General features: G+C 37.0%; 1 protein-coding gene across 1 annotated transcript; it reads left to right on the forward strand.

Moving 5' to 3' along the window:
- The first annotated feature begins 1,409 nt into the window (after nucleotides 1-1,409).
- EIF3M (eukaryotic translation initiation factor 3 subunit M) lies at nucleotides 1,410-16,986 on the forward strand. Its single transcript, XM_083348372.1, has 11 exons — nucleotides 1,410-1,519; nucleotides 3,166-3,298; nucleotides 4,290-4,428; nucleotides 4,685-4,808; nucleotides 6,099-6,193; nucleotides 8,709-8,792; nucleotides 9,366-9,465; nucleotides 11,346-11,427; nucleotides 15,789-15,932; nucleotides 16,212-16,272; nucleotides 16,690-16,986. The coding sequence occupies exons 1-11, from the start codon at nucleotides 1,478-1,480 to the stop codon at nucleotides 16,808-16,810; spliced, it is 1,125 nt and encodes a 374-aa protein (XP_083204498.1). The 5' UTR covers nucleotides 1,410-1,477; the 3' UTR covers nucleotides 16,811-16,986.
- The last annotated feature ends 106 nt before the right edge of the window (nucleotides 16,987-17,092 follow it).

Raw genomic sequence — 17,092 nt, forward strand, 5'->3', positions numbered from 1 at the left:
GAGCTCATACTTCAAAACAAGACCCAGATTTACACCTCACATTTTTCTATCTTTATTGTATTTAAATAGATCTTGCTTCCAGATAAGCACCCGTAAATAGGCAGAGAAAGCGTTAGCAAAAATGCTTGTGAAACTTTTTCTAAAATAGTATAGGGCAAAGCATCTTAATTTATGTCAAAGCATATGAACACGTCATCCCAAGGCTTTATAGTGCGATAACCTTCCATCTTTTAAAACTGTAACAACCTATAGATCCATCATCCAAATTTTGACTTTTTTTTTCCTCCAGCAATGGCTTGTTTTCAAACCGATTTAAAAACGGAGGCAAAAATACTTGTTATCACCATTAGCCGAATTGCCTAAAACACATGAAAAACATGGCGATGTTCTTCGATCAACGTATTTAGGCAGAAAGCACAAAAATTGCTTTCTGTACTGCGAGAGTATAAAGGCTTGCTTTAGCTAATGAAAAATCTGATGGGAAATTTTCGCTTATTCATTCACGAACCTGAGAACAGGGCTTGCGGTTTTTGAACCTGTGTAACATCTTTCATCCGCAGAGAAAAGAAAAAAAAAATGGGCGAGTGCAACTCTCCGAGCCACAATGCTTTTTAATGTTTTAAACCAAGGCTTTGTTTCCCATCTCATCATAAAAAGCCCACTGCGTTCAAAAGCGTTTTTATTAGGGGCAAATAATTAATAATAATAATAATAATAATAATAATAATAATAATAATAATAATAATAATAATAAATAATAATAATAATAATAATAATAATAATAATAATAAATAATTTAATTTAATTTATTGAATTTATATACCGCCCTTTCCTGAAGGACTCAGGGCGGTTTACAGGGTATAATTTTTAAAACATTAATACAAAAATTAAGACCAATTTAAAAAAGATTAAACTAAGTCCCTGCAACATGTAAAACCCCAGTTAAAACCCCAATTAAAACTAATAATAATAATATATAATATATATTATATATAATATAATAATATAATATAATATATTATATATTTATTTATTTTATTTTATTTTAATTCCATTTATATCCCGCCCTTCTCCGAAGACTCAGGGCGGCTTACAAGCTTAGCAGTAGCCTTCATTCTATGTATATGCCTGCTTGTTATTAATATATAATATAATAATATTATTAATAATAATAATAATCAGTCCCTGCCACTCTGAGACGGTGAAGGCGCGCGTCCCGCTTCCTTTACCGAAACGCCGGAGAAACCGAGAGAACGGCTCGGGCGCACCCCGTGACCAGAACGGCACCCTTCGGGCGAGCGAAACTACCGAAAAGAGACTGAAAGCGTCGGAGAAGGCCGGCTGAAGGCGGAACCTCGCTGAGGAACGCCGATTGGAGGACAGCTATGTCCCGGAAACGGAAATGACATCCTAGAACGGCGCGGCCTTTTCCGCTCGGAGCGTGCGATAGAGGCGAAGGCGTTGGGCTGTCGTGGCCATGAGCGTGCCGGCTTTTATCGATATCACGGAGGAAGATCAGGTCGGGATCCAGGCAGTTGCTTTCTGTCCTGATGTGGCCGGGTGCCTTGCGTTTTTCATATTCCCCCCCTCCCCTCCCCTCGTTGCCCCAGACCTTAGGAATGAATGTCTATGGCAGGGATAGGCAACCTTGGCTCTTTTATGACTCGTGGACTTCAACTCCCAGAATTCCTGAGCCGGCATGGCTGGCTCAGGAATTCTTGGGAGTTGAAGTCCACGAGTCATAAAAGAGCCAAGGTTGCCTACCCCTGGTCTATGGAGACTCTCGGTCATCCAGGTCAGAGTTTGTCCCAAAGGTGCTTTTTTTTCCCAACAGGCAACTGGACTTGCTTTGTTTTTCCTTGAAGGCGTTTCGCTTCTCATCCAAGAAGCTTCTTCAATTCTGACAGAATGGGGAGAATGGAAGGATTTCTATTCCTTGCAGCGATCTGGTCGTTAGCACTCTGATGGTGATGACATGGACGTTTCCCCCCTATTCCTTGGCAGTCATAATGGAAGTGATTTTTTTCCCCTTGGGAAAAAAAAACACCTTTGGAACTTATAGGAACGAACGTAAGACAGGACCGCAGCTCCGGCTTGTGTGACAGGCAGGCAGGGATATTTTGCTGATAAATTTGCAACAGGACGGGTCTACCTGCCGACCTACCCCGCTGGAGGATAACCGGTTAAGACAGGGGTAGGCAACCTCGGCTCTTTGATGACTCATGGACTTCAACTCCCAGAATTCCTGAGTCAGCTATGCTGACTCAGGAATTCTGGGAGTTGAAGTCCATGAGTCATCAAAGAGCCGAGGTTGCCTACCCCTGGGTTAAGAGATCCTTTTCTCCTGGGTCTTCTTGTCCCTCCCCTTCTTGCTTCGCACCCAGCTGCCTTGTAAAATGAAATCAATTACTCTTGCAGCTATTATATCCTAAATAATAGTCATATACTATTTCATATGCCCAATGTAATGTGATACAGCTTTTAAAAAGCTAAATATCAAACAACTCAGCTGTGTAGTTTAAAATAGACAAATGGAAAATTCCCATGAAACCATTGTGTGTTTATATAGGTATATAGATTTGTGCATGGTGCCAACAGCATTACTTTTTTTATATATGAAACCATGACCAACTGATCAGTTTGTTGTCCAGCCATGTTAACTTTAATTGATCATTTTGATAGACTATTTCAATTCTTAATAGTATGAACTTAATCCCATTTATATCCCATTTATATCCCGCCCTTCTCCGAAGACTCAGGGCGGCTTACAATCTAAAGCACAAATCAATGTGCTTAGCAATAGCCTTCATTCTATGTATATGCCTGCTTATTAGGGCTTTCGCGCCCCCCCCAGCGGCATTTTTTACAAAGTCAGCTTATTGCCCCCAACAATCTGGGTCCTCATTTTACCTACCTCTGAAGGATGGAAGGCTGAGTCAACCTTAAGCCTGGTGGGACTCGAACCTGCACTAATTGCAGGCAGCTGGTGTTACTTAAGGGGGCATTAGCCCACTGCTCCACCAAGGCTCTTAAGTTCTACTTACACTATTCTATGTATTATAACAAAATTATATTTTATATTAATCAAGTGATGATTAAAATTGTTAAGTTTTCTAAAGCTGCTGAGCATGCTCAGTTTTCACAGGCAATGTTCTTCTTTAAAAGGCTGCAGAACTTAGAGCTTATCTAAAATCCAAGGGAGCGGAGATCTCTGAAGAGAATTCAGAAGGTGGACTTCATATTGATTTAGCTCAGATTATTGAAGCATGTGATGTGTGCCTAAAAGAAGATGACAAAGGTTTGTACAATACAGATGCTTTGGTAAATGTTTCAGAAATGAAAGAAATAGAAATGATGTAAAGACCAGGAACGCTAGAAATTAATTGTATTTTCCATATAGTTTTTACCCTAGTTCAGACATAAATGAACTTAACTCATTGGTGGATAACTTACAGTGGGAATTGAATAGAAGCTGAACCACATTGATATATTTTCGCATATCATGAGTAAGGGTTATCCTTTACACGAGGGGGGAGAGGTGCATGGAGATTGAGAACTGCATTACATTTACAGGCAGAATTACGTTTGGGAGAGACTTTCTGGACTATTTGGAAGTTTAAGGGGTTGGTGTTGTTATAGTTCAGTTACAGTTCTGATACTGGAAGAGCACTTCTTGAATAATGGTGCTGACAAACTTGTTCTTTTCTCTAATCAATATCAGAAGTTAACAATTCATAAACTAATGTGACTAGCCTATACTGGCCAAGCCACCTAAATTATATATGAGGCTGTCAGATTTAGGTGAGGCTATTAAGTTTAAAAGGGACACGGTGGCTCAGTGGGTTAGGACGCTGAGCTTGTCGATCAGAAGATCAGCAGTTTGGCGGGTCGAATCCCGAGTGCTGCATAGCAGAGTGAGCACCTGTTACACGTCCCAGCTTCTGCCAACCTAGCAGTTCGAAAGCACGTAAAAATGCAAGTAGAAAAATAGGGACCACTACGGTGGGAAGGTAACAGCGTTCCGTGCGCCTTTGGCGTCTAGTCATGCCAGCCACATGACCACGGAGACGTCCTCGGACAAACGCTGGCTCTTTGGCTTTGAAACGGAGATGAGCACCGGCCCCTAGAGTTGGAAACGACTAGCACGCATGTGCAGGGGAACCTTTACCTTTACCTTATTAAGTGTATTTGCCTATTCTAGTGACAAAGATGAATCAATACTCCCAAGCTACATATCTGCAGGACAAGGAGTCTTTTTTAATTAATGTAAACTTTTGTTTTCCATATAGATGTCGAAAGTGTGATGAACAGTGTAGTATCTTTACTTCTTATTCTGGAACCTGATAAACAAGAGGCTTTGATTGAAAGTTTGTGTGAGAAACTAGTCAAATTTCGGGAAGGTGAACGGCCCTCACTCAGGCTTCAGCTGTAAGTGTCTTGTTTTGGAGAGAATAGTATGTCTTTCATTATATACAGAACAATTATCTCTGTAAAAGAAATCTCTTAAGTCTTCTAAGACTACAAAGCTTTTTCATATTTCTGCATATGAGTAGCAAAATGGGAATAATATATAAGGGTCAAGAAAAAAATCTTGAGTATCACAGAATTCAGTGTAATGGTATAAAATGCTTGCTTTTAGTACACTTACAAATTTGGTGAACATGGATTCTCCATTATTGTTTAGATTGAGTAACCTCTTCCATGGGATGGATAAAAATACCCCTGCAAGGTATACAGTCTACTGCAGCCTTCTTAAAGTAGCTTCCACCTGTGGTGCTATACAGTACATTCCAACTGAACTGGAACAGGTAAGCAATTAGACAGGAGGTGAGGGCATATTAACAAATACAAAATTACCAATTAAAATAGAGTTCCTAAAATTATTCTTTAAAAAGCATTAATTTGGATCCGGAGATGATTCTTCTCAGGAACAGGATCGTATGCTGGGAGAACTGTTTAGGCAGCCCATCTTCCTGAAGATGGAGCTAAATAACATTTTTATTAACTTCACCATCTTCCAGTGTTCCACTGATGCTTTTAAAACACATTCCAGAGGATTAATGGAGTCTGAAACACTGTGGCAGTTGGAGACTAGAATAGGGTTGCTATATTTTTTACCGTTGGGTCATATGCCTTTCATGGGTAGAAATAAATCCAATCTACTTCTTTGGTACTATTTTGGATCCAGACATTTCTCAACTGGAGTTTGGTTTTCTACTTTCAAATAAATTATGTGTTGTAATATTACTATTTCTAGAAGAGTAAGTATAAAATTCTACAGGTCCTCTCTTAATGGCCATGTGTTCAGCAACTGTTCGAAGGTATGGCTGCACTGAACAAAGGGTACTTAGTCCTCTTAGTTGTGACTATCATAGCATCCTCATGATCATGCGATCGCTGTTTGGGCAATTGGCTTGCAGCATGCCATAGTCACATGATCATTTGTGACTCTCACTGCCAAACAAAATCAATGGAGAAGCTGGGTCAGAGGTTGCAAATGGCAATCACATCCCCATGGGATGTTGCAACCATGCAGGATTCCTCTAACAGTGGCAACTGGGTCTGCTTGAACCTCTATCATAAGTCATATATCATCACACCTTATTACTGTCGCTTAATGATGGATTTCCTGTCCCCAGTTATCATTGGTAAGCAAGGACTACATAGAAACCAGCTAACATGTGGTATCCCAGACTGACATTTTTATACCTTATTTTAGAAATGTTTTCATTTGAAAAACCAGGCTATCGAAGGGTCCCCAACCTATGGTCCCCCCCATTTGTCCTAGCGCCTGCGGCCCCATTTGACCATACGAGCACAAACGTGAATGCCAGCGCAGGGCAGGTGTCTGCAGCCTGTTTGCACATGCGCTGCTAGCCTGGGCAGTTTGTGTGGCCTGTTTGCGCATGTGCAAACGGGGCTGCTAGTCCTGCGCCAGTGCGTGTGGCTTTATGTGTGCACGCGCGTACACACACCAGTTTTGAAGCTGCTCTCCTTTCTTCTGGTCCTTGAGCCTGGAAAGGTTGGAGACCTCTGGGCTATTGGATAATGTTGCTCAACAGTCAAAACGTACTTTTTATCTTAAATATTTTATACAGGTTCGAAAATGGATTTCAGATTGGAATCTTAACACGGAGAAAAAACATACCCTTCTTAGATTGCTTTATGATGTTTTAGTGGACTGCAAGAAGAGGTAAGAAAAACTGCATCTATCAATTTTTAAAATATGTGTTGAATCAACAGTTAAATATATGTAGAAAAAGCCTCTTAAACAATTTATTTATTTTATTTTATTTATTTATTTTAATTCCATTTATATCCCGCCCTTCTCCGAAGACTCAGGGCGGCTTACAATTTACCTTTGTCATGAGTAATTCAGTTCCTGTTGAATTCATTGAGTCTATAATTCATATGTTTTATTGCATTTGGGATATCTTGGGACTTCTTCCATTTTGAACTAAACTCTTTTTTTAAAAATTCCATTTATATCCCGCCCTTCTCAGGGCGGCTTACAAGCTTAGCAGTAGCCTTCATTCTATGTATATGCCTGCTTATTAGGGCTTTCACACACACCCCAAGTGGCATTATTACAAAGTCAGCTTAATTGCCCCCAACAGTCTGGGTCCTCATTTTACCTACCTCGGAAGGATGGAAGGCTGAGTCAACCTTGAGCCTGGTGGGATGCCAACCTGCACTAATTGCAGGCAGCTGGTGTTACTTAAGGAGGCATTAGCCCACTGCTCCACCAAGGCTCTTCTGGGAAGTGCTAAATCCCTCCCAGAATGGCATGGTGTAGGAAAATATTCAGCAGGACACAGAGAGGAAATGGAATGTCTGGGTCATTGTTCTGGTAAAGGAGTTTTTTGCCTAGTCGTAGGATTGACTCCAAACTACTTCAACTTTATTTAAAGAGATTGAGCCAATCTGAATATTCAGGAAATGTGGTTGTTAAAAACAGATGGGTAGGATTGAGGGGCAGATAACAGAATAGTTGAAAGTAATTTTATTACTAACGATGAATTTAAAAGTTAAATTGCAAGCTATTAGGCTTTCAGGATTAGAATGAATGGTAATTTCCACATACCATCTATGGGTTAGAGAAGAAGAAAATTTCCTCATTTTGGCCTTGGTCTATTTTTTATTTTTCTAAAGAAAAAGTCTCTTCTCCTTCAGCAAGAGAAGGCAGAGAAATCCCTTGATGGATTTGATTTTTGACTTTCTTGTTAGATGATTGATACGTTAAATATTCTTTGATTCCCCATTCCTAAAGTGATACTGGAGTTATTTGTGCTAAATTGATGGAAACGCAGTAGTCATCGTGTTATACCTAGTGATCATCCTTTTCTGTTGATGTTTTTTTTTGTATTTACACGATAGTAATGCTAATGGTTTTCTTTTTCTCACTGTGAAAATAAATTTACAATAAATTTAGACAACATAAGTTCCGTTCATGTTCTTTTGCAAAAAAAACTAATGAGCCTTTTCTTCAAAGCAAATTTGATGGTAATAGTGATTGATTGTTACAAGATCTGAAATTAGATTCTTGAGAATATAGTAAGTCTCTAGAGATATTAAAATATCAAACTAAAACAGCAATTCAACATGGTGGAAGCAGATTTCCCTTCTATAACATACTCTAGGGGCACACAGGGAAATTCATTCTGGATTTTCGGATGTTTTCCCTTGTCGAGTTTAGTGGATGCATCGAAGGATGGAAGGATGGATAATAAATTTTGACCTTGAATGATTATTTTAACATTTCTACCTTGGATCTCCCTCTGCCGCCACCCACCCACCCACCCCCAAAAAACCCAGAACAAGGTAATTTAGGAACATGGTTGTTGGCCTTGCAGTCTCAGCCAATCAAATATAAATTAAAGTTCAATCGAATTATATTGGTAAATTTGTGAAGGTTTAGCATTAAACCTTTGGCCCAAGTGATCACTCAAAGTACATTTTAACATATGAGAAGTTTGACTGTGTAGAATTCTTCCAAAGGTTGCAGTATCACACTGCACTGCCGGTCTTATGAACAACCTCTTGACATTTTGAGGAACGGCACCTGGCACTGCATTGCCCCTGAAGTCGTATGGACCTGATAATGTTGTGGTATTATAAAGGCTTAAAGGCCTAGACATTTCAGTAGACCATGGGGGGGTAGTTTCTTATAATACTCTATAAATATTCTGTATTATTTTTCTGACTCATTGCATGATTTTCTCTGATGTGAATGTTTAGTTATTTGATTGTCACATATTATTACTTTCCCTCCCTTTTCTTAGATTGATGTTTTAACTTTAGTTAAGGAACACTGTACACAGTTTCAGGCTGTTCACCTTGAGTTTTATCTTTTCTGCCCTTCCAAAAAGGAATCGAAAAGATTTTAGACAAACCTTAGCATTTACTTTGCTTCTTATTGATTATATACAGGTGTGGTTTAGCATTTTCTATCCACGAGGGCTTCCTATAAACAGCCAATTTTCCTTCCATCAGCTTAAGATTACTATATAATTACTGTATAAAATTAACTATGAAAATACATTTTAAGAAGAAAATTGAGACCAAAAAACTACACCGTGCTTTTTTATCCTTATGTTCCACATGAAAGTTGTAACTTTCCATGCACTTTACATTAGAATAATAACTTCATAATTTTATATATAACTTTATGAAATGGTTTTCAAAAGAAGTGTTATTTTTTTCGGCAGTGACACTGCAGCAAAAATCATGGTAGAATTGCTGGGAAGTTACACAGAAGATAATGCATCTCAGGCTAGAGTTGATGCTCACAGGTAATGTAAATATGGGGTTTTTTTTCATGGAGGATTTTGTTGAGTATTGTCAGTATCCATGGCAAAAAAAGGCAGCAAGTAACTTTACTTCCTCTGTTTCTTTGTAAAGCTGAATTTAATATATGGCAAAAAGAGATGCACCTAAAACATTTTATGAATTTTAATAATGTAGATTTCAACCATTTAGAAAGTAGGCAATAGGAAATATTTTTTTACAAGGATATGTTATATAATCTTCCAAAACATGGAAGAGGATTTCAGTTGGAGTACACATCTGTCATAGAGGTGAATTCATTTCTTGACTAATGCTGTTGAGTTTCTTGCAAAAGAAAGCTAAAATAAAACTCAAGATCTGTCTATTCAGATGCTTTGTACGGAGAAAAGATTATTTTCTTCAGAGAAAAATATTTTTTCAGAGAAAGCGTTATTTTTCTTCACTGTTCCCTATTTTTTTTTCTTTCAAGTTGTATTGTTAGAAAGATTTTAATTGTGAATTATTACAGAAATAATAGTAAGATAAAGTAATCCAATGGTAGAATAAAATTGCATATGTCCATTTTGCTTTTTGCTTAGGTGCATTGTCCGTGCACTAAAGGATCCAAATACCTTTCTTTTTGATCATCTTCTTGCTTTAAAGCCAGTCAAATTTTTGGAAGGAGAACTTATCCATGATGTAAGTATTATTAAAAAATATAAAACTGGTATAATACAACATGAGATATTCTAGCTAAGTTATTTCAGTGATTTATGTCCACTTGTTATGAATTCTGTCAGTTTTTGATGTTTGTATTAAACTACATCCCAGTGTACTGTAAACAAGCAAGAATGTTATGAATGCTTCTTATTGTTTTCAACTTCTCAAACATTTCAGATATTATGGTTAATGTAAATAATGCTTAGCTTCAAATAGTCCAATTTTAAGATACTGAAGAAAGTAACTTGCTTAAATTGATTGTAGATAAGTATAACCAACGTTGTTTAAACAAGGGAAACTCCACTTAATGAAAGAGAAAACTGAACCCAGGAAGGAAAGGGGATGTAATAATCTAACCACGGTTTATTTCTGCTCATGCATGTGATGCTAAATCTCAGCAGGAAAATCTGAGCCCTATATACTTGTATTTTTATTTTATATTTTTTTTATTTATGGGACTTATATGGCTACCTATCTTACACAATAACGCTCGTGACTCAAAGCAATCCATAAAATGTAGTTAAAAATAAAGATACCCTTCCCTTCAGGTGCCAGACTAAACAGTCTCACAGCTCAACCCCTTATCCTAGCCCAGGGGTAGGCAACCACGGCTCTTTTATGACTCATGGACTTCAACTCCCAGAATTCCTGAGTCAGCTATGAGTCAGAATTCCAGGAATTCTGGAAGTTGAAGTCCATGAGTCATAAAAGAGCCGAGGTTGCCTACCCCTGTCCTAGCCCAATACTCAGGGGGGGGGGGGGGAATGAGCCAGATGGTCATAACCCTCCAGAAGATTAAAAGGATAGAGATCCTTCTGATTCCCAGTGGGAGGCTCTTTCAAAGGACTGGAGTGACCACAGGGAAGACTTATGGTTTTTAGTGTACTTAATTAAATAATCAATTCCACCCCCCACCCCACCCAAAAAAAAATCCCAGCAAAAAACTGCCTCTTTGGTCACCTCAGTACATAACCACCATGATGCCTATAACGATGTTAAAAGTATTGCTTTTGTTTGTGTGTGTTTGTATGTGAATAGGTGTTGGGGGAATGGACAATTTTGATGGTCTCAGGAAGCAACCTCTGTTTTTTTTTAACCTCTCAACCTTTCAGACCTTGTATCTAGGATTATACAGTTTTTGAACTTGGAAGTTCATATAAGTGAATCAATTTTAATTACAACTGCATAGTTGTATGCAGTTTTTGTTACTGTGGTCCATTAAATCAAATGTGACTTCATGAATAAGTTCTTGATGTTATTTTTAACATTTTTGGGAGTGTTTTTGCAATACTACTTAGGGTTGTGAGAAAGTACCTGAGCTAAAATTACTCAGCTAGCTTTTATGCCTAAGGCAGGAAGTCTCCTGGCTTCTAATTGAGCACCTTTAATTATGCCACCCAATATATGAGGCTATCTTGCATCAACTCAGAGAGTGGATCATTTTGCCTGCTATCATTAATGCTAAACAGTAAGAGATTGACACTGCCACGTTGAACACATGCTGGCATTTTCTGCATAAAGCACAGGATTGCTTTACAATGCACCAAATCATTGCACTAACCCCTGATTTAGTAATGTCCTTCAGTCATAGTGGCCATGTAAAATTAGTGAATTAGGTGTTGAGAAAATCAAAGTGTGCTAATGTTTGTGTCCAAAGAATATTGTTTGGAGCTATTGGATTAAATAAACTTTAGTTGGGTTCATTAAGGCAATTTTTGTGCCTTTCTGAAGCCCCCAAAAGATCCAGGGAGCCACACATTATCCATACTTCTGAACGAAATGTTTGTGAAATGCCTCTTAAATTAAATTTGGTTTTATTTTCAAATGTACTAGACTTATTGAGAATTTCTTTTTTGTAGCTTTTGACCATTTTTGTAAGTGCCAAGTTAGCATCCTATGTCCGTTTTTATCAAAACAACAAGGACTTCATTGACTCTCTTGGTAAGAATTTTGTTATCATCCTCCTTTTACTTGCTTCTTAAATCTGTTGTTATTATGAAGTTAACCTATCCCAACTTATTCAGGAAAGAGCGTTAAGAATGGGATACTTCCCTTTATTCTGCAGTAGGCTGCAATAACTTCTGTTTGCAGAGGAATTGTTTCACCTCTGTTTTCATCAGTAAGACCTATGACCAAGCTATCTCCCTGTAACCGTGTATATTACAGCTAAATAGCAAGATAAGACTTGCATCACTGAATATACTACTTTTAGCTTCCTCAAAGGTGAGATTTACCTTTATTTCTTATTTTTCAATTGCAGAATGTCCAAAAGTGTATCAAAATGAAAATCTGGCGTAACGATTGCTTACTTGGTATTCTCCTTGTATATCAAATGTTAGAATTGGGATTTCAATTTTTGTATATCTATGCCACATATTGCAATAATAAACTATACTAAAAACCCCTAAAATATTAGTTGGGATCATTCAAGGTAAACAGGCATATAAGGAAATGAACCTGCCTTTATATAGACTATAGATAATTTGAAAACTTTGGAAAGGAATTCAAATTACATGTCCTAGATCAAAGGTTCCCAAATTCATGGCCTTCAAATATATTTAGTGTACAGTTACAGCACTTTAAAATCCAGGCATTGTTCTTCAGAAGTGATCAGGTTTAGGACAGTTATTATTCACAGTGGTTGGAATTGGTTCCCCCCTCCCAAATGTTCATTGTTACTAAGAATTTCTTTTAACATAGTCTTGGAGTTTAGTGCTGGTTACAGGCCGTCCTACCCTGTCTTTTGTGTGCAAACATTGTTTAAGAAACCATTAAGGTAGTAAAGTACAGTAAAATTAAATACTTGTAAGTGTTCTTATGCAAGCTTAAGCTTTTTCGAATGTATTAAAACCTATCAAACCACATTCTATCACAGTTAATATGTTTCATAGGATGAAGCTTTGTGATGGAATGTTAATGTCAGCACCCTCTTTATTTATACACCATGGAAAGAAAAGGAGTAGTAATTAACACTTTGACACTCCCCCATTGGTGTGTAATTGACTGTTTCAAAGGAGCACTGGTTCATAAGTAATTGCATGCATGAAAATTACTTTTTCTGTATTGCAGCATTTTAGGACAAGGGTCAGCGACAAAGCAAAAATTGTTCAGTGATGCATTCTTTTATATTACTGCATTACAATTTAGGGATACTAGTATTGAATAAATATTTTCATAAAATCAGGGTTTAATAGGGTTTTAGTCTCTAGAATACAATTTGTTTCCAGTGGATGAAAAAATGTAGTTCTAAAGCAGTTAATGAATACAACAGAATTTTTTAAATAATTGTGTACTATATCCACTTGAAGCCATTTGGTTAGATCCACACATTTGCCCTTCAATAGTGTTGTTGACTTGGAGGAGACAAAGTAGAATAGTGACTTTTGCAAACCTATCCTGGCTATGGTCCATTTTTCTCCAAAAGTTTGCGATCTGCAGAAGCACTAAAGATGGCAGTGAGGGCTCAGGTAGAGAAGAGGTTGGCCAAATGTAATATCATTTCCTTCCTATATTAAAAGAAGCCTCTGCTAAATCTGTTCAGTAGACCAAGCTGAGATAAGTATATTAAGCTTATATAATAAGCTTAGCTTATTTATTTATACACTAAACTGAACCAGTTACCTTCATACATTAGTAACAAATAGACTGCATATGCTCTTTTGAAATATTTAGATACAGGGAATTGGACAGAATGCATCTGATACCTCTTTTCTTGTCAATTCATTTGTTATTAATTCACCTGGTATGTGAAGAATTCCATAAAGGATTAAGATACTTTTAATATTTCTAAGCTTAAAATTATTTTTTCTCCTCTTTTACTTGCTCCTCTCCCCTTGTTTCAAAATTATTAACAAGCCACATGAAGCTATAAAATCTGTTCAGGAAAGGCTCCCACAGGTGGCACCTGTTTGTTACAATGCATTGCCTTATTAATGTTGACAGGTTAGGCCAACAGTTGTATTATCTTGTGTCAACTGTGAATCACCCTAACATGTTCACATTTGAATCTCATCATACAGACAAGAGGCAACCTTTTTACTTTTAAAGGGGTAATTAATGCTTCATTTGCATTTGTTAATTAGAGTTTATGCACAACTAATTGATTTTTGGTGCTTGTAGATTTCTATTAAGCCCAGTTAACTGTAGTTTCTGAATCACCCTGTTTGGTTGAGTTATGATGATCACATTTTTGTTGAATCTGTGCCAGATAAATAGTCTGCATCATAATTATTGCTAATTAATGCAGCATTGGGTCTGGTAGCAATGTGCTTACTGCTCTTATATTAATATAACAATGTTATTAATTCAGATATAAATATTTGTTGTGCATTTGGATTTGCTTTGGCAATTTCTAAAATATAATTGTATGTATTGTTACAATAGTTTTATTCAGTTGCAAATTGATAGGGGGAAAATGACATATAAAAGTTATATCCAACTATAACTTTCAAATAGTGGAATGGCTTTCCTGTACAATTCTGTATACGAGACAAATTGGTTTCATATTTGGGAGGCCTGGAAAGGAAGATCTAGTACACAAGCAGGTCTTCTTTGATGCTGGATGAGGCATAGAAATGTACTTACTGTATACTGGATATTTCATGTATTAATTCATAAATCAAATATAAGTTCTCTCAATGCTTAGTAATACACACACACACACACACACACACACACGCGTGTGTGTGTATAATCAGCAAAACACTTTCCTCTCTCATGTAACACTAGCATAAGAAAACAGTGACATTAACTCTCCTTTTTATAACTCATACCACATTTTAACTGTGTAGATTTCTTTCTTTCTTTGGCATGCCCGTTGCAAAGCAATTTTCTAGCTTCTTTACCGTATGTATTGCAGTAGCATGGTCACTGCTTTTTTAAATATCTCCCATCTCTGATCCAATTTCATTTTCTACCCTAATGCAATTTCTTTGCAATACTTTGTAAGTACTAGTTTTTCATCTCTGTACACTGCCCTGAGTCCTCCGGGAGAAGGGCGGTAAAATAAACAAACAAACAAACAAACAAACAAATAAATAAATAAATAAAAATATCGGCACTCCCATTTTTGTTTTGCTTTCTTCCTTATTTTCCCTATTCAAATCTTTTCTCATTTCATTTTTTTGTAAGATTGTTATCTTTCAGTAATTTAATTAGATCTAATCAATGAGTAATATTTTCATAGCATAAAAATAACCCTGGTAAGGGATATTTATGTAGCAGTTCTCAAGGCTACTTTAGACAAGAAAAAACAATAGGCGATCCTATTTTTCCAAACGTTCCTTGAGAGTTTTCTTTGCATGCCCTATATTTTGAGGGTGAAGAGGAACTAAAGAGCCTCTTGTTGTGGGTGAAGAAGGAGAGTGCAAAAGTTGCCTTAAAACTTAACATTAAGAAAACCAAGATCATGGTATCCGGCCCTCTCAATTCCTGGCAAATAGATGGGGAAGAAATGGAGGTAGTGACAGATTTTATTTTCCTGGGCTCCAAGAACACCGTAGATGGGGACTGTAGCCACGAAATTAAAAGACGCTTGCTCCTTGGGAGGAAAGCCATGGCAAATCTAGACAGCACACTAAAAAGCAGAGACATCACCCTGTCAACAAAAGTGCGTATAGTCAAGGCTATGGTCTTCCCAGTTGCAATGTATGGCTGTGAAAGTTGGACCATAAGAAAGCCTGAGTGCCAAAGAATTGAGGCCTTTGAAATATGGCGCTGGAGAAGACTCCTACGAGTCCCTTGGACTGCAAGGTGATCAAACCGGTCAGTCCTAGAGATCAACCCTGACTGCTCTTTAGAAGGCCAGATCCTGAAGTTGAAACTCAAATACTTTGGCCACCTAATGAGAAGGAAGGACTCACTGGAGAAGAGCCTAATGCTGGGAAAGATTGAGGGCAATAGAAGAAGGGGACGACAGAGAATGAGGTGGCTGGATGGAGTCACTGAAGCAGTAGGTATGAGCTTAAATGGACTCCAGAAGATGGTAGAGGACAGGAAAGCCTGGAAGAACATTGTCCATGGGGTCGCGATGGGTCGGACATGAGGGCCTACCAGTGGCAGGGTTGTATAAGCATTAAATTGGGACTCAAATTGGCAGAGGTGCTCACTGCATTAGAATTGCAAGAGCATTATAACAGTGTTAAAATAGTGCTTAGATTTTGTATGCATTGGTATGTTGGTACTGTGGTATTTCATGAATCTCTGCAATTTATGAAAAGAATAAAAACTGATTTTTTCCCTAAAGAAAATCATTTGTCAGAGTCTGCACGGAAGTTATTACATCTCAATATTCTCTAACGTAGGTCTGTTGCATGAACAGAACATGGCAAAAATGAGATTGCTTACCTTCATGGGAATGGCAGTAGAAAATAAGGAAATTTCATTTGACACCATGCAGCAGGAACTTCAGATAGGAGCTGATGATGTGGAAGCATTTGTTATTGATGGTAAGGTAATTTGTTAAAAGTAGTATAATTCACTTCTGTTGAACATTTATCAGTTGTATGAGCATGCCGAATATAGTTATGTATTTTATGGCAGAATGTATAGAAATAAAAAATATGCACATTGTATTTATTTTAAATAAATTATTGTATAAAATACTTCCTTGTAATAATCCTTCCTGGATTGAAATAAACACACATTGAAAGAATACAGAGTACTACAAGGATATTTTTATAATTTTAAAAGGAATTCATTATATCTCATTCTGTTTTGTTTTATAGCTGTGAAAACAAAGATGGTGCATTGCAAACTTGATCAAACCCAGAGAAAAGTAATGGTCACGTAAGTCCTTAGTCTTTTTCTGAACCCATATAATGCGATCCTGAGTATAGCACTTATACATATCTGCTTAATATTTTAACTAGAAGTAATATAATTCTTATCAGTTTCCTGTAGTTAAATAGTTGCTATTTATCATAATTTTATTAAAGTTCAGACTGAATGTGATTAGCTTATTTAATGAAAGAGTCCTATTTTCCAGCACATTTCATTTAATGGCCAAACAGTGGCAAGAATACTAATGAGTACTGTATGATGTTTTTTAACTGAAGGCTGCAGAATCCTAGAGTAGCTGATGCTCGCTAAGCAGAGTGAAAAGGTGTTTTTTTAAATCTAGATTTCTATCTTGTATTTTCTAAGTAGGTATGTATGAAAAGTGTAATATTTTTGTTATTTTATTATTTGTTTACATTTCTTTAGTCACAGCACACATCGGACCTTTGGAAAACAGCAGTGGCAGCAGTTATATGACACCCTGAACTTCTGGAAACAAAATTTAAATCAAGTGAAAAACAGTCTTCTTAGTTTGTCAGATACTTGATTCTTCATTGATTTATCTCATTGAAAATGGATGACAATAAACCATTTGGCTTAATTCTGTGGATTTCTTTATTGACGTACTAAACAACATTTGGATTTTAATGCATTACATTGTCTTGCAAATTTGTTTAAATGTAGCAGCAGAAGTAATAAAATCCATTTTTATAATCTTAATAATACTTACTGTGATGTATAATGGGAGACAAAAAAGTAGCAGGTTGACTTAATAAATAAATAAATCCGCTGGTGCTGTTATCTAGTCTGGTAATGAAACATTCCAGAA

Source organism: Vipera ursinii (genome assembly GCF_947247035.1).
Source record: "Vipera ursinii genome assembly, chromosome: 1".
Lineage (NCBI taxonomy): Eukaryota > Metazoa > Chordata > Lepidosauria > Squamata > Viperidae > Vipera > Vipera ursinii.

Bases quoted from the DNA above. Each gene is read 5' to 3' on its own strand.
- EIF3M (XM_083348372.1), top strand. From the start codon at position 1,478: ATGAGCGTGCCGGCTTTTATCGATATCACGGAGGAAGATCAG. The intron at 4,429-4,684 runs GTAAGTGTCTTG...ATTATTGTTTAG, and splicing joins CCCTCACTCAGGCTTCAGCT to ATTGAGTAACCTCTTCCATG. The intron at 8,793-9,365 runs GTAATGTAAATA...CTTTTTGCTTAG, and splicing joins GCTAGAGTTGATGCTCACAG to GTGCATTGTCCGTGCACTAA.